This window comes from Mustela lutreola, chromosome 6 (assembly GCF_030435805.1).
Source record: "Mustela lutreola isolate mMusLut2 chromosome 6, mMusLut2.pri, whole genome shotgun sequence".
Taxonomy (NCBI): domain Eukaryota; kingdom Metazoa; phylum Chordata; class Mammalia; order Carnivora; family Mustelidae; genus Mustela; species Mustela lutreola.
Window position 1 is genome coordinate 67,353,954 of NC_081295.1, and position 22,569 is coordinate 67,376,522.

The 22,569-nt window shown below is 44.2% G+C and overlaps 1 protein-coding gene across 5 annotated transcripts in view; it reads left to right on the forward strand.

Annotated features, from left to right (window-relative positions):
- Nucleotides 1-21,850, forward strand: part of SGK1 (serum/glucocorticoid regulated kinase 1) — a 110,010-nt gene extending 88,160 nt beyond the window's left edge. The window contains exons 1-12 of one of the 5 annotated variants that reach the window (XM_059177503.1): nt 13,446-13,607; nt 16,566-16,641; nt 17,081-17,156; nt 17,545-17,649; nt 17,759-17,842; nt 17,960-18,091; nt 18,355-18,467; nt 18,807-18,930; nt 19,377-19,472; nt 19,854-20,009; nt 20,119-20,208; nt 20,618-21,850. In XM_059177503.1, the coding sequence (XP_059033486.1) occupies nt 13,574-13,607; nt 16,566-16,641; nt 17,081-17,156; nt 17,545-17,649; nt 17,759-17,842; nt 17,960-18,091; nt 18,355-18,467; nt 18,807-18,930; nt 19,377-19,472; nt 19,854-20,009; nt 20,119-20,208; nt 20,618-20,785 (1,254 nt within the window). In that variant the 5' untranslated portion in view covers nt 13,446-13,573 and the 3' untranslated portion in view covers nt 20,786-21,850. Of the gene's footprint in view, nt 1-13,445; nt 13,608-15,211; nt 15,513-16,273; nt 16,425-16,565; nt 16,642-17,080; nt 17,157-17,544; nt 17,650-17,758; nt 17,843-17,959; nt 18,092-18,354; nt 18,468-18,806; nt 18,931-19,376; nt 19,473-19,853; nt 20,010-20,118; nt 20,209-20,617 lie in introns of those variants that run through there. The other 4 variants (XM_059177500.1, XM_059177501.1, XM_059177498.1 and 1 more) reach the window with 4 other exon arrangements.
- Nucleotides 21,851-22,569: the final 719 nt, after the last annotated feature.

The following is a 22,569-nucleotide window of genomic DNA, read 5'->3' on the forward strand; positions in this document are numbered from 1 at the left end:
CTACGTTTCCCATTAATACCATAGTTTCAAACACTAAAACAAAGAGAAAAAGAGAATTTCGCGTGGGGGCTGTGAAAGGTCCTCCACACACGTGAGCACATGACTACAAGAGAACGAAGGTAAGTCGTGGTTGGGTTATTTTTAGAAATGTCAGGGAGTTTGCAGTGATCTAGCTGCATGACTTTATCCCATCTCTTTGTGAGACAGATTATCCGAAAGTAGTCAAAATCAGAAAGGGTGGCTCTGGGAAGAACAATAATTGGCTTATGTGGGATAGATAAGATGTCAGATCCCCAGTTCCTGTTCTAACAAGGCTTCCTGTGTTAGATAGTCTTATTTCTGGAAGTAACCTACCTAGGTCTTGTATGTGTGTTTTTTGTTCTTCTTTGATATCTTGATGTAAATGCATTTTTTAAAACATTCAAGTTTTAGTATTTTTATAATATGAATGTCATACACAATGTAGATTCTGTATCACATACAAATACATATAACATAATGCTAACCCTGTATAACTGTTATAAGAAAAAATATGGGGAAAAAATTACAGCCCTGACAGACCTTATAAGATCCGCATTAACCTTACAGAAACTGATAATCCTAAAGAAAATGAAAATCCTGAGAAAAGTAGACAGGAAGTAGGAAGAAATAAGAAGGAGGCAGAGGAAGGTGGTAGCAGGGGCTTAGACAAGAACTGTGTGTGTTGGGCTCATTCCTGCCCTTTGGTTTTTGTTCCCATTGTAAAAGGAAAAGTCAGAAGGCAGTGGGCCATTAGTGATGCTTCCAAGACCAGCTTGGGGATGTAAAGGTACAGTATTTACAATGTGGTAAAGAAGAAAAACAATGCTTTTGCTCTTAAAAGGTAAACTCGAGGCTTATGAAACAGGACTTGACAAACTAGATTTATGTTGGTTATATAAAAAGATATATAAACAACACGATTTGAAGAATGAATTCCAAGCAGGTCTATCATGATGATCTATGCCTATGTTCTAAGGCTTTTGATTTTCAAGCAATATTTTATAAATTGTGAAACAGAACCCTTGTAGATACTGACAGTATTAGTCTTATCTCTTTGGAATGAATACTCATTTACTCTAAATGAGAGTAGAGTACAGTGGAATTTTAAATATAAAGCTTTATAAACAAATAACATTACAGCAACTTCTCTAAGTGGCCATATTGATTTAGAAAGTGAGACATTTTTCATGATACCTGTCATTTGTTCACATCTAATTTCTTCTCTGTGATGTTCCTGCAGTCTATACAAAGCTTCTTTTCTTTTTTTTTTTTTTAAAGATTTTATTTATATCTTTTGTGCAGTCGTGATTATGGAAAAAGCTTGGTGTTATCTACATACATACACACACACACACACACACACACACACACACACACACACATAACAGAAGCAGTTAATATATCTGAAAGTCTTAGCCAAACCATCAAATCATTCTTTTAGGACAACCAATCTTATTTGTTAAAATAATTCTGTAATCACAGCTCAAAAACAAATAGTACTATCAAAAGTGTCTGAGGGTATAACCCCATACGCTCTTAGAAAATTTGGCAATGACAACTAATCATGGTTCTGATCTAGGATATAATAATAAAAAACAAAAATAAATTACTCCCATTAACTCGCCTAGAATAAATATCTGCCATTGCAATGTGTTACCTAAGTGAAGGATCATGGCTTTTAATATGCTCCTTAGGGTTTTAAAGAGGAGTAAGTAGGAGAATTTATGGTGGGCCCAGCAGAGAGACTTACTCATTAAATATGTCCAACACTTACTGTACATTGATAATGTGCAAGGCATATGTTAGGAAATGAGGGAAGACAAGTGCACAAAATAATCCTCCTTTTTTCATGTCTCTAATTACTAGAAAAGTACAGACATGTGCACAGATTCCTCTAACGCTGCTCAGCTGAGGGGGTCACTACTAGTGGGGATGAAACCATGGAGTTACTGGTGGTCTTCAAGGTTGGGGACAAGCTTCAAAACTTCCCAGTAAGATCTGTGGAAAATGAAGGCCTGCTCTATCTTCCAACATTCTAGGAATAACCAATCATGGAGGCATAATGGACGCCTCCCTAAGTCACGGATATCAGGAAGCAACATTTTCTTGGGGCTTTTTGAAGCATCAGAAGGACTCAGGTGCCATATTCTAGTACCCAGAGTGTTCAGCAACCTCAAATTGCCAAGTTGGGGTTCTGTTGTGTAAAACATAAAATATGTTTTAGGTGACCCTCTGAATTTTCCACAGAAAATTATCCAGTGCTAAGATAATGCCTTCCATACTTTAATTCGATATTTTTCAAATACATTAAGTGGGTGGTCAAATAGTATAGTTAGGGCATCACTAATATTTCTTCGAATTTTTGCTTAGTAAGCTGATGCAGTGCCCAATTTTCACAGGGTTACAAAGAATATTGTAAATTATTAGCTAAATGAAGAGTGGGAGGACAAGAAAAACAACAAAACCCAAATATCAAAGCTAGCCAGGAATATTCTAAAAATAGTGAACTGTACTCCAATCTACTAAGTGCTAAGAAAGTGGCAAATGATGTAGAATTCTCAGGAAATAAAAATCCAAGCACTTAGTATCAAGTCAATGGGATAGTGCATTTCCAAATCTCTGTGTGAGATGAAGCTTGTGTGTGACCCCCTCGGGTTATAAATGACACTTCTGAGATAAGGACACTTCTAAACACAATCATGGACGCAGATAGCCGCAATCCCCATTCCTTTCTAGCACACTGTTGAAGGACAATGGTGAAGGAAATCCTTTCAGTGGTCAGAACTGAATAGCAGTTCACATGGCTGCTCATTTTGCTTGGAAGGAGAATTGGCCAGACATGTGATTACATATCCATTCATGGGAGAAGGCTAATGATTTGGCTGGATCCTCAGGCACTAAAAATGGGTGACAAGAAAGTCTGGGGAAGAGAAATGTAGATAAATTTCCCTGAATAGGCAAAAAATGTGAAGATGCTTGTGTTCCATGTGAATGACTTCCAAAGGTGACCTCAGCAGAAGAAGATTTTAATAATCAAGTGGATAGGATGGCCCATTCTGTGGATGTCAGTCAGCCTCTTTCCCAGCCACCCCTATCATCGCTAAATGGGCTAGTGAACAGAGTGGCAATGGTGGCCAAAATGGAGGTTATAGGTGGGCTCAGAAATGTGGACTTCCATTCACCAAGGCCAGCCTAACTACCTCATGGCTGAGTACCCAGCCTGCCAGCAGCAGAGACCAATCCTGACTTCTCTGATGTCACACCATTCCCCAGGGTGATCAGCCAACTATCTGGCAGGCAGATTACATCCAAACCTCCCGTCATGGAAGGGACAGCCTCTTGTTCTTACCAGAGTATACACTTAATCCAGATACAGATTTGCCCTTCCTGCACACAATGCTTCTACCAAAATAATCATCTGTGGACTTACATAATGCCTTATCCATCATCATGGTATTCTACACAGCACTACTTCTGATCAAAGAACTAACTTCACGGTAAATGAAGTATGGCAGTAGGCCCTATGTTCATGGATTTCAATGGTCTTACCATATTCCCCAATACCCTGAGGTGACTGGCTTGATAGTGGAATGGCCTTTTAAAGACTCAGTTCTGGTCCCAGCTAAATGGTAATATTTTGCAGGGCTTGAGCAAGGTTTTCCAGGAGGCTATAAACGTAGTGAACCAATACATGTACTGGTCCTCCCATAGCTGGGGTTCATAGATCCAGAAGTCAAGGAGCAGAAATGGTAGTGACACTACTCACAATTAGCCCTAGTGACCTCCTGGCAACATTTTTGTTTCTCGTCTTCCCAACTTTATGCTATGCTGGCCTAAAATCTTGGTTCCAAAGGGAGTAATGCTTCCACTGGGAGACACAGTAATGATTTCATTGAATTGGAACTTAAGACTGCCACTCAGCTACTTTGGGCTCTTTATGCCCCTAAATCAGCAGGCAAAGAAGGGAGGTACTATGGTGGCTGAGATGATTGGCCCTCATGACCAAGGAGAAATTACATTGTCACTCCATAATGGAGGTAAGGAAGAGTATGTTTGGAATATAGGAGATCCTTCTAGGAGTCTCTTACTGTTACCACACTCTTTGATTAAATTCACTGGAAAACTTCAACAACCCAGTGCAGACAGGACTACTAATGGCTCAGACCCTGTTGGGAAGGAAGGTTTGCATCACCTTATTAGGCAAAGAACCACAACCAGTTGAGATGCTTATTAAAGACAAATAGGTAGTAGACTAAAATAGTTATAAATACCAGTTGTGACCCCATGACCAATTACAGAAACAAGGACTGTGATTCTCATGAATATTTCTTCCTTATTTGTTATGAATATGTTTGTGATTGTGTATGTAAATCCCTTTGTTTTCCTCCCTCTCTTATCCCATTATCATGTAACATAAGATTCATTGACTTTATATCACAGTATTTAAGAATTGTGAACTTCATATCACAGTATTTAACTTATAGGATATCAAAAAGAATAAACATCCCATAGGAACTTCACATCCTCTTCTGGGGAAAAGGTTATTAGGTTTTCAGTTAAATGCAGGATAGTTGCTCCATATTAGGTGAAAGTATTGACCTTATTATAGTCTTTGTATGAAGATTAAATATAATTTAAGAAGATGCATATGTGTGCCAAATTCACAAGAAATGAGCTTGTGGTAGTTAATTTTATGTATCTACTTGGCCAGGCCACAGTGCTTAGATATTTGGTGACACATTATCTTAGATGTTTCTACAAGAGTATTTTCTCTATGAGGTTAACATTTAAATCAGTGAACTTTGAGTAAAGCAGATTGTCCTCCATGATGTGGGTGAGCTTTATCCCAACAGCTGAATGGCAGAAGGCTTTAACAGGACAAAAACTGACCTCCCTTGAGCAAGAAGGAATTCGATCAGCAGATGACCATCAGACTTGAGCTGTGACATTACTTCTTTCCTGGGTCTGTAGCCAACCAGTCCACCCTATAGATTTTGGACTTGACAGCCTCTATAATTACATGAACCAATTAAAAAAAAATCTTTCTCCCTGTCTCTCTCTGCACACACACACACACACACACACACACACACACACACATACACGTAATAATATGTACATTTATGTATATACATGTATATACATATGTAAACACACACTATTAGTTCTGTTTCTCTGGGGAATCCTGACTAACATACATGGAGGTCCATGTAATCACAGTGATCCAAAAATGCAGTTGCTCACCGACCTGCTCCTTGTACATGCACATGGTCATTCTGCTATGACACACTAGGAGCACCTGGGTGACTCAGTTGGTTAAGTGTCTGCCTGCAGCTCAGGTTATGATCCCAGGACCATGAGATCAAGTCCCACAGCGAGCTTTCTGCTCAGGGGGGAGCCTGCTTCTCCCTCTTCTCCCCACTCATGCTCTCTTGTGTGCTGTCTCTGTGGCTATCTCTGTCTCTGTCTCTCTCTCAAATAAATAAATTTAAAAAGTAAAAATAAATAAAATAAAACAACATACTAGATGCTGCACAACAGGGACCCTTTTATCAAGGCCCTACCATTGTGTAGCAAAGAATATTTAAAAAAAAAAATAAAGTAGGAGTGTTTTGTAATAAATGTTCGTTCAGGGAAATGTTCATCTTGGGGAATCATTGGTTTAATGACAGAAATCAAAGAGGCTATGTCAGCCTGCTTTTTTATAAACCAAATTCATATGGTATCATTAATGAGGAGGGTTTTCCCTACCTTTATTCCTATGTATCTACAAATACACTGGGACATCTTGCTACCATCATCTACTGAGGGCACATCTGCTTTCACAGATTCTGCAGGGCAATCATTGAAAGCTGGTCAGAGACTTTGAGAGAGAGCGCCAATTGCACCACTCTGGGAAAGATAGTTTGCTATTTCTTTAAACTTTAAAAAAGCACAGTTCTCCTTAGTCAACTACCAACATTTTACGAATGTGATCATTGCACACCTGCAAAACTGGGGAAGTTCATAAAAGGAACAGGCCAGAGTGCCTTCAGCAGAAAGCAGAAGTATCATGGAACCTAATGGATTCTCACTTTAAAATTCTTAATAGCAAAGAATTGGGGGAGGCAATGGAAAATTTAGGGAGCAAGTTTAAAAGGGGAGAAAAAAGAGGATACATTTTTTCTGACCTGTTGGAAGATTATCTGTCATTCTTGGAATAAGAGTCCAAATTGGCTTTTTACCAAGCTGGGCAGAGGAGAGCCTAGATGGCCACCCTCCCAATGGTTTGATTTCCTGGACTTTACAAAGTATCCATTGAATGTTATCTGTAAAAAAGAGTATGTATTACAGTTTTCTCAAAAAATGGTTATTCAATATGATTGTTCAGTGACCTCATTAGACCAAGGGAATAGCCTTGATTTCAAAATCTTCATTGTACATCATTCATAAAATTTAGTGCCTCAGTTTTCTGAAGTTGAGTAGCATAATATGTAATATGTAACAAAATGCCTGAACTCAAGAGTTTTTTGTTTGGTTTGATTTTCTCTTGCTTTTCATAGTGAGTTGTAAAGGGATTGCTAAGAAAACGTACCCTTGATTATTAGGTAAAGGCAGGAAAATAAAATTTGTTTTTAAATTCTGTGCCCAGCAATATATCAGGGGCATACCACTAAGTCATTTCATTTATTAAGCACTTGGTTTGGGCCACACACTCTTCTGGGCACCAGAGATACTATGGAGAATAAAACAGATATTCCTTTCTTAGAGAGACTGCTTTCTAGTGCAAGGAGACAGACAATGAACTCACAAAAAATGCCAGATAATAAAACTAATATGCAGATAATTGAAATAGGGTGAATGACAAATGATGGCCAGCTGGTTAGTTTAGGTCCACTGTGTAAGTGATATTTACTCTAAGATCTAAACAGCAAGAAGGATCTAGCCATGGGAGCACCAGGAGGAAATCACCCCAGGGGGAGGGCATGGCATAGATAAGCTCCCAAAGACAGACACAAGGTTGGCTTTGCAAAAGGAAGAGAGCCAAGATGGTGCCAGCCTGGAGAGCAAAGGGAAGAGTGGAAAGGGGGAAGCAGAGTAGGGCCTGATTAAAGACCATTAGTCAGGCAAGAAACATGAATCTTGCCCAGGTGGTCTCATCTTCAAGGACCTCAACAGTCCAGAGAGGCACTTGAGATGTAAATAACTAAGCCACAAAATCCCTAACTAAGGCTATAGTGGGGGGCGGTAGGTAGAGAAGGGGAGGTTCCAAAGGATTAGACGCATGAGGTTGTTCTCGGAATTCAAGAATTTCCTTTTAGATTTATCTTTTTCCAGACAATTGCAGCTATAGGAGTACTTTCAGCTTAGTCCTCACTTGAAAATTTAAGTCTTCCAAATGGTTAAATTTCCCCAAGACTATATTCTAATGGCATTTGGGCATAGCTGGGCCTTAGAGAAAGTAGAAGTATCTGTAAGCTTACATTTGCTTTTGGGAAAACACTGTCCAATTTAGCCAAATACATATGGACCATGCCCTCCTGGAGTGTGGCAGTGTTGCCCATCTTGGATATCTTTCTTAGAACCAGGACTAAGCACACCACCTGGCACAAAACAGTGCTCCATAGAGGTCTGAATGACTAAAACTAACAGGCCACACACACTTGGGTGGACCTGGTTCTTCTTTCCCTGACAAGTTGAATAACAGAGGAAAAACATCTTCTGTGCTAGCTAGCCTTCTCTGACCTGCTTTCAGTGACCCCACCCTCTCAATAGGCCCAAATGTACTTTCTATTGTCTCCCATACACCCTAAACAATTAAAAACTCTGCTGGGTTAGCTTTTAGCTTAGTCCCTGCTTTTTTTACTTAAACTTTAGCTTTGCTTGATAAATAAGTATTTATTCCCTTATCATGGCATTTAGTACTTTGATACAACCCATTCTGGAGCATTGTCTGTGGGGAGATCAAAAGAGGAGGGGGACATCTGAAGAACAAAATGAATTGTCTTTTCAGGCCTTTGATGGAAGTCCCATCATGCCGGCCTGTCCTTGGCCTAGCAGATTAAGTGGCCCATACGGTTCATGGGCTTAAAGCACAGTCCATAACCATTATTTTCTTGAGTTGTGGGAGCCATTTGTGTTGTATGATATGTTCTGTTTGTAGCTGTGATGTGTGCAGGGTGGGGGGGAAGAGCATAGACATGTCTTAGGCCCTGCATGAGATTCCAACCTGAATGAGGCCCTTACTAAATTCTCTATTTCAGTTACTTTTTGTAACTTATATTAAGTTAGCATCCCCATTACACAGGTCAGCAAGGCTCAGAGAATCCTTTGTTTAGGATCTCACGGGTCAAATGAGCCTCAGGGGTAGCCCACGAACAGGGACCACAAGGAGCCCCGCCTTCAGCAAACTGCAGACATTCCAGAGCTTGCTAAGGGAGGTAACATAAAGGTATATGTAACTTCCACTCAGGATTGAAATTAAGAGGAAATTCCCTAAACTGTATTATATTCAAATGATCCCCGTCAACCTTCCACCAGCCATCCTATCACTGGTTTTCCCATTTCGGTTACCGTTAGATTTATCTTATTTTGTTCCGGCAATTTGTAGGCAGGGTTTAGAGGAAAACAATCCTTGGTTGGGACGAGCTTCTGTTGCTGCTTGCTAGATAAATTATAGGGTCATAAATGGGAGAGATTTAGGGAGAGATTTATTCTGGGCAAATTAAAGCTTTCAGGTTTCCCTTCAGTCTGGCAAAAGCTGTCTGCCAAAAATCCAGGTTCCTTATTTACTCTTAGCACATGGTAAATGGAGTCGGGCTGAAAGAGAGCCCTTTATACTGTCTCCATGTAGGTTACAACTTTGATATGTGTGTCTCAGAAGGATCCAGCCTGGGAAGACTTTTCAAGCCTGTGCTGCCTGGGACCGACAGGGAAAGGGAGTGCAGGTGTGTATTCACCTGGGACAGAGTGAAGGAAGATGTTCTGAAGGCCAAAGCCGGCTGGATTTGCTTGTCTCAATGCCTGGCATTTTATCATTACAAATCAATATTTTTGAATTGACAGAGGCCTTTTAAAACACAAATGCCTGAGGCACCTGGATGGCTCAGGAGGTCAGCGGCTGCCTTCTGCTCCTGATGGCGATGGGGTGGGGCAGGGAGTCCTGGGATCTAAAGGGGTCTGGCTCCCTGATCAGCAGGGATCCTGCTTCTCCCTCTCCCCACCCCCTGCTCATGCTCTCACTATCTCTCTCTTTCCTTAAAAAAAAAAAAAAAAGATGGGGATAAGGTGGGTTTTCAGCCTGTGCTAGACCCCTTGGTTTGTTGTTAGCTAGATTACCATACCTCCCCTGTTGAGAGCTACCACCAGCCTCCTTTCCTGATTGAAATAAAAAACTTACTACCAGACCATGACCCTATCCCCCACCAGCTTTCCTGTGGTGTGACTTTCTAGGAGAGGGAGATACAGAACATTGGTGTCATTCCCTCCCTCTGTGAGATTGTTCTACCCTGTGCCAGATTATAGCTACCCTTGTCTAAACGCTCATCCATCCCCCAGCTATATGAATTTCCCATTCCAACTTCCAGCTTCTTCCCTTATATGTCTGTGCGTGTAAACTTGTTCATGTTTAATGAGCCAGGGGTATTTTTAAAAAAGCAAATATCCTTTGGAGGAGTAACAGTTGAGTTATCGATCACACGTTGGTTTGAATGAACTTTCCAAAACATACTGGAATGTGTCACCTTAAAAGCCTTGGTGGGGGAAAAAAAAAAGAAAAAAAGTAAAAGCCTTGGTGGGATAATTTTCCTTGTGGCTTTTAATCCTTTCTCAGTAGGGCTCAGTGTGCCTTTGTAGGTGACTTCCCACCTGTCCCCTCCCTGGGTGAGTGCTGTGCATCTGCATACCTCCTGCATCTAGCAGTGTCTGAAGCATAGTTCTGAAAGAATCTGTTGATGGATGGATGCACTCAAGCCATGCCTAGAGCTGTACCAGAAACAGAGATACCTGTACAAACTAATACTTGGCAGGCCTTTAAGTGAACACATTTTTAAAACATTGTTAATTCCATAAGTATGGAGATTGGAGAAGGAGAGGCAGTGAGAGGGACAGATAGATTTATGCCACTGGGATTTTTTTTTTTTTTTTTTTTTCCGTGTGAAAGTGCTGTTTTGGATGCCTGGGTGGCTCAGTCGGGTAAACATCTGCCTCCGGTTCAGGTCATGATCGCAGGATCCTAGGGTAGATCCCCACTTTCAGGCTCCTTGCTCAAGGGACTGCTTCTCCCTCTGCCTGCCACTCTTCCTGCTTGTGCTTTCTGTCAATTACATACATACATACATACATGTACGTACATACGTATGTACTTACATATGCACTGTTTTGTTCTCGCAGCAGTAGCAAGGACCCTGTGCATTTTGCTTGTGCGAGAGGTCCAAGTAAAGACCTTATTTCCAAATCATTCCAGAGATGCTACATGGCACCTCAGAGTTCGGTACTTGTGCTTTCTTCTGCCTAAAATGACATTCCTCTTTGGTCCCCAGCTGACCTTTCCAGGATCAGCCCAAATATTACACCTTTGTGGGAGACTTTCCTCAACAACTACACGTTTGCTGCTTTTCCCCAGTAGAAAATTCCCCTCTCTCTTCTCCTAAGGTAGATGGCTGGGACACCTGTTTTAACACTCATCATATCCTCTCATAATTTATGCATGTGATCCCCACTCAGAATGACAGCTTCTGTGAATCTCAAATAACGGGATTAGTCATATTTGTGTCCCTTGAGCTTAATATTCATACTTACTTAATAAATGCTTGTTAAATGCTTGCATGAACAAATGGAAGGAAGGGAGGAGGAGAGGGAAGGAGGGAGGAGGGGTGGACAGGAGGGAAGGAGGGGGAAAGCCAGGGAGAGAGGGGAGGAGAATCAGGTCAATACCTCCTGGGGCGATTAGCTGAGAGCAGGGCTTTGAGACAGCTGGCATTAGCAGGGAGGAGGGCGGAAGGCAATACTTCACAGTCTGCAGGACCACAGAGCTCAGAGGGGCTGTGGGTGGGAAGCGAAGCAGGAGAGGCACCGCAGCTCACTCCAGTGACGGAGAAGGGTTATAGGGAGGAGATAAATCTGATTTCAAAAGCAAGTTTCGCTACTTCACAATTTTACCTATCATCTGCTCAACTCGGAAGAAAAATAACAATTGCCTAATCATCAATAGCTGAAGAGTGCTGTTAGCACAACCCAAGGTCTCTCCACTAGACAGCCACATGTACGTTATGTCGCAAAACCCTATTCCAAGGTTCTTCCAGTGAAGAGCCCTGCTTTATGCAAAACCACAGTCTTGGGAAAGAAATAGGCCCTGCAGAAATAAAGCACGTGGTTTTGTGAGTTTTAATAACATTGAACCTTGCTATTCTGAAGTAATGTGTTTCTCTCATAGTTATCTCTTCAATCTCGTCCTTACCTTCTTTATGCCTGTCACTTTCAACAATTAAGAGCACGAAACATAGTAACCACTATAGGATCTGTGGTCTATAGACTCTTTTTAACTACCATTGCTGATTCCTTACTACAATAGCTCTTGTGAATAAGCTTATTTGCTATCATCTTTTTCTGTTTGATGAATACTGTAAAAAAGGGGGGGGCGTGCATTTGGTGACAACCTTCAACAAAAACTGATGCATTTAGTTACTCTCTGGAGTAAAAATTATGTTTTTTTGGTGCTACACTTTTTTTGGTGATGGTTCAGGAAAAGGATGCTATTAGCATCAATGAAAGAATCAGTCAAACTGTGCACATAATTGTTCTGAAATTTGGGGCCCTTTGGGCAATACAAAACAATTATATTGTCTTTATCAATGGAAAGTATTCTAACTAGGAACTGAAGACACTATAGAACTAACACACTTAAGAAGTAGTCAAAGAGCTAAGTCCTTATACAAATATTTTTGGGGACGCCTAGTGACTCAGTCGGTTAAGTGTCTGACTCTTGGTTTCTGTTCAGGTCATGAACTCAGGGTCATGGATGGAGCTCAGCTTTGGGCTTCCCGCTTAGAAGGGAGTTGGCCTGAGGATTCTCTCTCCCTTCCCCTCTGCCTCTACCTGCCCCCTTGTTTGCGCTCTCTCTCTCAAATAAATAAATCTTTAAAAAATATATTTTTCAAAATATTTGCTTTCGCATGTTGAGAAATACCAGGAATTTGTTTTCTGAGCCTGCGAATTAAAAAATGAAAAGGGTCCTATCTTCGTAAAGCTTTCAGGTTTCAGTATTTACAGTCCTTCCTTAAGGAAAATTAAAGTAGAAGAACTAAATGATTTTCTTAAGCATTAAAATATACATGCACTGGAAAATGATTTGTTTCCATGCAAACTTTATATCTTGGCGAATCATTTCCATTTGAGTGTTTTGATTGCAGTTTCCCCACTATGAGGCATAAATGAGATTACTGGCTTGGAGGAGTGGGGAGGTAATTAGCCTACCTCCTATCAAGCCATCTGTATTTTCTGTGACTGCATAAGGTGTTGTAGAGAAATTACCTGGAACTGATTAAACCTCAGGAGAAGTGGGGGAAATTCTGCATGCCAGAGTGGTTCTGCCAGAGAACACGATCGCCCTCTGGGTTGCACTTCCAAGCATAATTTGGTGACGCAACTCTGACCACTTCGCCACCAGGGAGTAAGAGGAAAGGGGCCGGATTCCTCCCTTAGGAAGACGACCTGGACCAAAGAAAGAGGTTGGCGACAGGAAGGAAGACCAGATCAAGCCTTTGAGTAGCGTCCACAGGGCTACCCAAAGCCCATACAGAGTTAACAGGCACGCGTCACACACCGTTCCCCGTCTCCCGCCCCAACTCCCCCTACCCCATCCACCCGCCGCTGTGTGTCACCTTCCTGTCCGGAAGTCTTAGTAGGTTGCTGGGACAGAACAGGGGGCGCCTGCTCCACCCTTCAGGTATCCGGTTGGAAGAAAAGCCAGTCTCAACAACTTGAGTCTCTACGTTAAATGATAAGTTTAGCAGACCGTCCGTCTCCAACTGCTGAACATTAGGGTAGGGGGAGGAAGGAGAACATCAGACGTTCCTTTTCTGTTCCAACCACAAATCATACGGTTGTGCCTCTTCTCTATTCCTCTTAGAGCCCTCTAACTTGAATTCCACGTTCCTTCTGGAATGCACGTGGCAGAGCGTCTTTGAAAATATGAAGGCTCTGCATGTGTTTTGAATTTTTTCTGGACTGATTTGTAATGATGATCAGTCAAGTTACATTTCTTGTGTGTCTTGCTGGGGGTGTAATAAAGTCAGGACGCTGAGGACTGTAATTTTCTGAGTGATGTTGCAATGGAGAGAATAAATGGCCTAGTGTTGAACTTTGCAGCTTGCTCCTTCCTGTATGTAAATTGCCTTCATATAAAGTGGGGTGCCTAACAGAGGACGGCTGCCTCTGACTCTTCTGCTCCCTGTCATCTCAGTTTTCAGCCTTATCAGGCACATAGCAGGGAGGCTGTTCCAACCATAACTGAGCTCTACCTCCAACCTCCAGAAAGTAATCCCCAACCTTCATATCCTAGGCAACCTGAAGAATGAAAGAGGAAGCTCTAAGATCCCCTTTGAAAGGTTTGTGTACTTTTATTACTTTAATTCAGAGGGAAGGGGTAAAAGGAAGATGCTTTAGAGGATCTGAGGTTTCTTGGCCTGGGGAAGGCACAAGAGATGGGGATGCAGTGGGGGAGGGGTCTGATGGAAGTTTTCTCAGTTTCATACTTTAAGACCAAACAAGCAGAAATCTTGGTGCAGGCTGGTATTTCTTTGCAGTCTTTGCAAGATTTGCTCTCTTTTTTCTTTTTATTAAGTGCAATTAGCCAACAGATTAGGTTTTGATGTAGTGATCAGTGATTCACGGGTTGCCAGTGCAAATTTGCTGGCTTAAAACAGGGCTGCATGGTGTGGGAGCAGGAACCGGCTGGGCTAGTTGAAGTGGAACACGGAGTATGGGGGCCATCAGCAGTAACAAAGTCGTATTATATGAAGAATCCATGGAAGAGGAAGCAGGAATGGGCCAGTTACTGTGATTTGGAGTTTCCTAAACCCTGCCTGAGGTTGGAGCGTCAATTTCAGGCACCTGAGAAGTGCTTTTTTAGGTCGGTGCTGAGCAACACTTCCCAGCCACTCTCCAGGAGAGATGATGTGTGTTCCCTTCTCCCAGTCTGGAGCTGTTGTAACTGAGCAAACCAAGAAGCAGCTGAGGCTACAGATCATATTAGGGCAAATGAGGTGGTTGTGCCTGCAAAACAAATCCCTGCCCAGGACGAAAGAAAACCCGCTTCACAGGCTATTCTTGGTTTGACAGCTGGTGTTTCAGAGGGTGTCAGACCCAGTATGCAACTCCAAGATGGCAGGGCCCTTGACAGTCAGGGGTCACGGCAGGGCAGGCCACGGCAGACAGCACGGGCAAGCGCCAGGTACCGGCCCTGCAAACCTTGGTAACTTGCCGCCGTCTCTCGCTCTGGCCCAGTTGCTGTGCTCGTGGCTTCCCCGGCCAGCGCTGGCCCGAATCCTCGCGCCGCGGTCAGACTGCAGCGCCCAGGCATCTCCCAGCGGCGGGGTTACTGGAAGGCACCGCTCCGCCGCTCTACCGAGCCTCCCTCTCTCCTCCGCTTTCTGGAGCGCAGGCACCCGGCTAATCTTTCGCGAGTGCTCGCGTCCAGTTTATCGCAGATAAACTGGGACTCGAGAGAAAGAGCAAGGTGGTTAAACTGTAAGAAGACTCCCGGGTCAGCCCTGGAATAAACCGGAGAAGGGCCGGGGAAGACGAGGACAAACTGAGGGTTTTAAAGACAATGTAACGCGACCTCGCTACGTTGTCAGGTGGGGGAGCGGGAAAGGGGATGGGGAGTCGCCGGTGCCCGGGGTCACGCCAGGTCGGCGCCTAGCGCAGAGCCACCACTCCCCGAACTTGCCACTTCTTCACGTGTCCTTGGCGTGGCGGAGATTAAAGATGCAAGAGAAAAAAATTACATGCGGAACGGACAGAATGTTCTCAAAGATGGGGGGGGGGGTAAAAAGTGAAATGCAGATTGTACTTTTTTTTTTTCTTTAGTGCAGAGACGACTTTTATTTCCGCCCCCTCCCCTACACATTCCTGACCTCTCCCTCCCCCTTCCCTCTTTCTTTCCTTCCTTCCTCCGCTTCCAAGTTCTGGGATTTTGCAGCCTTGCTTGGCTTTGGCCAAAAGCACAAAAAAGGCGTTTTCGGAAGCAGCTCGGCCGTGCACAAGGGCCATTTGTTTGTTTTGGGTCTCGGGGCAGGAAATCTTGCCCGGCCTGAGTCACGGCGGCTCCTTCAAGGAAACGTCAGTGTTCTCCTGTCGCCCTCGCCCGCTGCGCGCCCGGCCGCCGCTGCCCATGGGGGAGATGCAGGGCGCGCTGGCCAGGGCCCGGCTCGAGTCTCTGCTTCGGCCCCGCCACAAAAAGAGGGCCGAGGCGCAGAAACGCAGCGAGTCCTTCCTGCTGACTGGCCTGGGTAAGCGCCGCGCCTGCCACGCGGGGACTGTTCCGCTCCGCCGCTAGTCGCTCGGCTCCGGCGAGTAGGAGCGGGGCGGGGTGGGGGGGGGTGTCCGGTGGGGTGGGGGGTGCGCGTTCTCAGGGTGAAGGAACTGAGGCCGGGAGAGAAGGCGGCAAAAGCGGGGGTCCCACCGGTTGTCCCGAACCCACGGTGACCCCGCAGATGAGAGCGCGCGGGGCTACCCTCGGCCGACGGACACCTCTGGCTGGTGGTGCACGGCCGCCGGGTCGGGGCTGATGAGGCTGCTGGGGAAGTTAGGGGAGAGGGCCGGCTCCGGGACCGGGAGGAAATCGGCAGTCAGGGTTTGACTAACTTAAGCGGGCACAGAGCCACCCGCTGGCGGAGCACCGGGCGAAAAGCGCCCTGTGCCGCGACTCTGATTTCCTAGCTGGGCGGAATAAATGAGAAAGGTGGAAAATTACCCCGGACTCTCCCTGCCCCCGCCCCCTCCGCCTGCGGTTTCCCTCTCCCAGCCGGGGAGCGGAGAGAGGCAGATAACAGTCCCGCGCCGGGCCTCCCCGGCAGTCCCTGCGCCCGCCGCCCCCGCCCCGAGCTCGCCCTCGGGCGGGGGGCCGAACCGCCCTCCACCGCCGGCCAAGGAGAAGCCTGCCTGGCGCCGCGGCCGCTGGAGGTGGGGCTTGGGGCGGGGACTGGGCGGGGACTCTTCCGCATTGTCGCGTGGGCCCCGCCCCTGCGGCGGCTCAGGGCTTATAAAGCAGGCGGCGCGGCGCGCGGGCAGTGTTGGCTGAGCCGGTCTCCCGTCACCAACGTCTCGCTGCGCTCTCTCTGCGGAGATGACGGTGAAAACCGAGGCTGCTAGGGGCACCCTCACTTACTCCAGAATGAGGGGAATGGTAGCAATTCTCATCGGTGAGTGTAGGAATTTTACTGAACTTCTAGGACACGCGAAGAGGACATGTTTTTAGGGTCGCGCATCAGATTAGTTTGTGCGGCGTCGGACGTTATGAAGCCATCTAGACGTTTATTTATTTCTCCTCTCTTAATTCACAGCTTTCATGAAACAGAGGAGGATGGGCCTGAACGACTTTATTCAGAAGATTGCCAATAACTCCTATGCATGCAAACAGTAAGTTTTGGGAAGGATTGGGAGAAATAAAAATAAGTAGTAAAGTTTCATTTTACCAGCCCTAAAGACACAATCTCATCAGAAGGTTGATCAGAAAGCTGAAACCTTCCCAGAGGGTGGGAACCTTTTCTGTTTTAAGTCCCAATTGAAAACATTTTAGACGTTAAAACTAATGTGCTCATTTGGCCTGTCCTAGAGCTGAAAGATAAAGTTTCATGTTGGCTTAATTCACCCCCTGTTAACATGAAGAACAACCCTCATCCTTGTATTTAACTGGGTTTATTATTTTCTTTAACTGAGTTACTTCTTTGGGTGTTTTTTTAGTTGAAACGCTCCGAAGAGGCGGGGGAGCGGCAATTGAGCCCGAAACTTACTACTGGTGTTAGTGTGCCCCCTCGTGTCGAGTTAAAGAAGTTCTAAGTTGTTCCTTTCTCTGCAGCCCTGAAGTTCAGTCCATTTTGAAAATCTCCCAACCTCAGGAGCCTGAGCTTATGAATGCCAACCCTTCTCCTCCAGTAAGTATTCTCTCTTTGTGATGCTTCTGTAGAGGAATCTTGTAAATGAGTCAGTTAGTATTCCTACATCGATGGATTACAGTAGCATTTCTAGAAATTAGTATCAAGGCAGGAATGCCTAGTTAATGGCATAACAAGTGACATAAGCAGTTATTTAACTATTGAGTCAGTGAAGTGTTTTAAAAGGCCTATTGCCTAAAAGTCTTATCTGGGTACAACAATTGTGTACAATTTCCGTACTCTCATACAGTAGTCTTGGTTAAGTTTGGGAGGGGTGGTGATGACTTGCCTCAGTCATTTGCAGATATAACACCTTTTACATTGTCTGTCCTTTATCCTTGTCTTCCTTTGAAGCAAGGGTATTAAAAGAAAACGTTTTCTTTTACAGCCAAGTCCTTCTCAGCAAATCAACCTTGGCCCATCATCCAATCCTCATGCTAAACCATCTGACTTTCACTTCTTGAAAGTGATTGGAAAAGGCAGTTTTGGGAAGGTAATGTCAGATCTGAAGACCTAATGACTTCCAGTCTTTCATGCATTCATTTTACATTCTCCCTGGGTGTAGATAGCAAAATGATTTTTTTTTTTAATTGACATTCCAGGTTCTTCTAGCAAGACACAAAGCAGAAGAAGCATTCTATGCAGTCAAAGTTTTACAGAAGAAAGCCATCCTGAAAAAGAAGGAGGTACAGAATGCACTGGATGGATTGGAGTTGGAGATAGACATTCATTTAATGGTTTTACCTTGGAATTCTGGTTCCAAGTTGAAATTTGCCACTAAATCTTAATTGTCCTTTTTCTAGGAGAAACATATTATGTCGGAACGGAATGTTCTGCTGAAGAATGTGAAACACCCTTTCCTGGTGGGCCTCCACTTCTCTTTTCAGACTGCTGACAAATTGTACTTTGTCCTTGACTACATCAACGGTGGAGAGGTGAGTGGAAGGAATATGAGCTAACCTTTGAGTGTCTGGGCACAGCATTCTTGGTTTTAGTTGTAGAGGAAAGTTTTTCAATGATGGGGGGGAAAAGTTACCAGAATTAGCCTTTCCTTCAACCTGAAGGTTGCAAATAGTTAATAGACTATTTAAGGCCATTTCCTGCAATTGTCCCCTTTAGCTGTATATGTCGAGACTTAATTAAATGCATTGTTATCGAGCCTTGGCAACCCAGCCTAACTTTGTTCTGTCTCCTGCAGCTGTTCTACCATCTCCAGAGGGAACGTTGCTTCCTGGAACCGCGGGCTCGCTTCTACGCTGCTGAAATAGCCAGTGCCTTGGGTTACCTACACTCTCTGAACATCGTTTATAGGTGAGCTGGAGAGCTCTCAAGGTTACCTTTCCGGGTAGATAGGAGACTGAGCCCTAGCCTTCCACAGAGCCTTAAAATAAATTGTATATCTGTATAGCTCGGTCACCTAAAACCAGATCCCTTAACATGGGAGCTGCCTTGACTCCATGCCACCAGGAGCTAGCTGGCTAGGATTGTGCCTAATCCAGAATAGATTAGCAGAACAAGGACTCCCCTTTTTAAATTCACTATACAGCTACAGTGAATTGAAAATGCTTCTAAATAACCCAAGCTATTATTTTCACAGAGGCTTTCTTATGAAATGAAATTAACTTACACAACTTTTTTGGTTTTTTACAGAGACTTAAAACCAGAGAATATTCTGCTGGATTCACAGGGACACATTGTCCTTACTGACTTTGGGCTCTGCAAGGAGAACATCGAACACAACGGCACGACATCCACCTTCTGTGGCACGCCCGAGGTAGGAGTGCTGTCCATTTGGTGTCCTGTCTGCCCCTTCCTGGGAGAGCCAAGTGCAAAAATAACTGAAACTAACAGAAGGGTGGGTTGTTCTTGGAGGTTTCTCAGTCCAGTTGAGTCCAAGGGAAATATGTGCTGTTTGATGCAGCATGAGAAATCCCAAGGCCTTACGTTGCTTTCATTAAGACCAGATGTTTGCAAAAGCCATGTCATGAAAGGTTGTAAATTCCAAGTAAGCGATCCGTTGGGTGCCCAGTCACTTCCTAAATATCAGCACCCATACCTGGCCAGTCAGCCTCCCAAGTCCCACAGTTATTGGGAAGTAATATAAAGAAATGTATCCTGGAAGTGGATTCAGGGTCTCAGCCCTTTCAAAGTGCAGGCCTGGCTGTGGGATTGCGCTGTTTCACAGTCTTCTAAACTTTGTCTTCTGGCTTTGTGTTTCAGTATCTCGCACCTGAGGTGCTCCACAAGCAACCTTATGACAGGACAGTGGACTGGTGGTGCCTGGGGGCCGTCTTATATGAGATGCTATATGGCCTGGTGAGTGGGTGCATTGAGAGCTATGGAATCTTCCTCCGTGGTTTCATAAGTCCAGACTTACCTGGGCGCCCAAGCCCCATTGCAGATCTGGTCGTTGTATTTTGCCCTTTTATCAATAAGCTTATCAGATGCTGATAAGAGAAGCCCATTGGTTATTTTATAAGTGTTTTAGAGTAAGCTCTTAGTGAATTTTTCTTTTGTAAATTCACCTTCCACCAGATATCTACCCCTTGATAAGGGTCCCAAAATAGTTTCAAAATCCAGGGCAAAGAATCTATTAAGGGAAAGGCTTTGTCAGATCTAGCTTAATCTAGTTGAAGACTTTTTCTCTGTTGGTGTGGCGCTTGCTGTACAAACCGAGCATTTTCCCCCTTCTTTCAGCCTCCTTTCTACAGCCGCAACACAGCTGAGATGTACGACAACATTTTGAACAAGCCCCTCCAGCTGAAGCCAAATATTACCAACTCTGCCAGACACCTCCTGGAGGGCCTCCTGCAAAAGGACAGGACAAAGAGGCTGGGCGCCAAGGACGACTTTGTGAGTAACTTTTTCCTGTTCTCCTGGGCTCTCTGGGAAGCTGCCTGGACCCCACTGCCCTTCCTGAATTCCACCTGTCTAAATTCATCTCCTGTTTTCTTCTCGCCAGATGGAGATTAAGAGTCATGTCTTCTTCTCCCTAATTAACTGGGATGATCTCATTAACAAGAAGATTACACCCCCTTTTAACCCAAATGTGGTGAGTGTCTTTCTGAGTCTAGGAGGGCCCAAAGGGTGCTTCTTGAAATCAGGATTGGTGGTCGGGAGAAGAGGGCGACAGGGAAGACATTGGCAGATCTTTTATTCACAAATCATTGTTTTACCTAGATTAAAAAGTAGAAGTTTTGTCCCACAAGCTAACATAACCTTTCCACACATTCGTTGATTAAAGTACCAAAGGATAAAAAAGGAACACCCTCCTCGTTATGTAAACTTTGTGTGGCCTGTGGGTTTTGTGCCTGAAATGGAGGGTTAGTGTGGTAGTCTCCATATAGTACCCCAAAGACTGGAGCTCCAGTATTTAAAGCCCCAAAATGAGGATTTCCATGTCCTGTCTGCACACAGAATTCTTGACACTGAGTGTCTTTCTTTTTTTTTCTCCACCGTAGAGTGGACCTAGTGACCTGCGGCACTTCGATCCTGAGTTCACCGAAGAGCCAGTTCCCAACTCCATCGGCAGGTCTCCCGACAGCATCCTTCTCACAGCCAGTGTCCAGGAGGCGGCTGAGGCCTTCCTGGGCTTCTCCTATGCCCCTCCCATGGACTCCTTCCTCTGAACAGTCCTCGGGGTTGATCTTGAAGGATTTTATGTGTGTCCGTAAGCGTTTTTAGTTAGCCTCGTGGCGGAGCTGCCGGCTGACAGGACATCTTACAAGAGAATTTGCACATCTCTGGAAGCTTGCACATCTTGGCAATCTTATTGCACACTGTTTGCTGGAAGCTTTTTGAAGAGCACACCCTTCTCTCAGTGAGCTCATGAGGTTTTCATTTTTATTCTTCCTTCCAACATGGTGCTATCTCTGAGCATTGCGTGCCGCCTTGGACAGATGGCAGTAGTCTTAGTGGGTGACGCAGTTCTGAGAAGGGTTTTCGGAAGGGTCCGTCTGGGCCGTGATAACGAATCTTACGAAATGTGCCTTTTCTGATGAGATCGTGTTAGCTCCAAAGCTTTTCCTTTTGCAGAGTGTTTCAGTTCTTTATTTTTCCTTGTGGATTTCCTGTGTGAACAGTGGTATGAGTGTGGTATGCTTGATCCCAGACGGATTTCGTTCTAAGCCTCAATGTGACACTTGCAGGACACTACAATGTGGGACATTGTTCGTTTCTTCCATATTTGGAAGATAAATTTACGTGTAGACCGTTTGTTTTTGTTTTTTTTTTTTTGTAAGATACAGTTAATAACGAAAATTTATTGAAAATGGTCTTGCAATGACTTGTATCCAGATGCTTAAAGAAAGCATTGCTGCTACAAATATTTCTATTTTTAGAAAGGGTTTTTATGGACCAATGCCCCAGTTGTCGGTCAAAGCCTGGTATTTTTCATTGTTTAAAATGTCACCTGTAAAATGGGCATTATTTATGTTTTTCTTTCTTTCTTTCTTTCTTTTTTTTGCATTCCTGATAATTGTATGTATTGTATAAAGAAAAGTCTGTACATTGGGTTATAACACTAGTATATTTAAACTTACAGGCTTATTTGTAATGTAAACCACCATTTTAATGTACTGTAATTAACATGGTTATAATATGTACAATTCCTCCCCCCACCACCACACAACTTTTTTTGTGTGTGAAAAACCAACTTTGGTTTGCAATAAAACCTTGAAAAATATTTACGTAAATTGTGTCATGTGTGTTATTTTGTATATCTTGGTTGGGATGGGGTGGGGGAGTAATCAAGGGTCCCTTTAAAATTTATAAACCTGGGAGATGCTCCTGTGCTTTACAGCTCAGTGGTTGGCCTCCAACAGTAGCTACTTCAGACTCCAGGGGGCATAGAGTGGTCTCAAAGCCTGTTTATCTTCCCAGGTCTTCATATTTTATGATGTCAGTCATTCACAAATCCATCCAAACAAACCCGTTTCAATGTACAAATCTGTTTCACAAGGACAGCCACAAAGCCAAGTTCCCTGTGTTTATCACCTACCCTCTGAAGTTGGCTGTTTGTCCTGACATTTGGCTTGCCTAAAGAACAGGTATTTCTTTTGAGCAACTAATCTGAGTGCCTCCTCTGGGCCAAGCCCTGCCCTGAGTGCTGGGAATAGAGCAGTGGGCAAAGCACACAGATCTCTGCCCTTAAGGAGCCTCATGGAAAAGGCAAACTTTTTAGTGTGTTAAAATGGATAGGAAGATAATAGTCTGCCAGCAGAATGCCACTGAAGAGGGTGGGGATGTTGGTCATAAAGGGAGACGTTCCCGAGAAGCTGACCTGGCAGGACTATAAGTTTCTGAGAGCACCCAGACCTGAACAGAGTGCGGGGCCAGCTCAGAAAGGGACCCCCGAGGTGCCAGTCCCTGGCTTAGCTCAGAAGCCTCTTGAGCTAAACCTACTGCCCCTGGG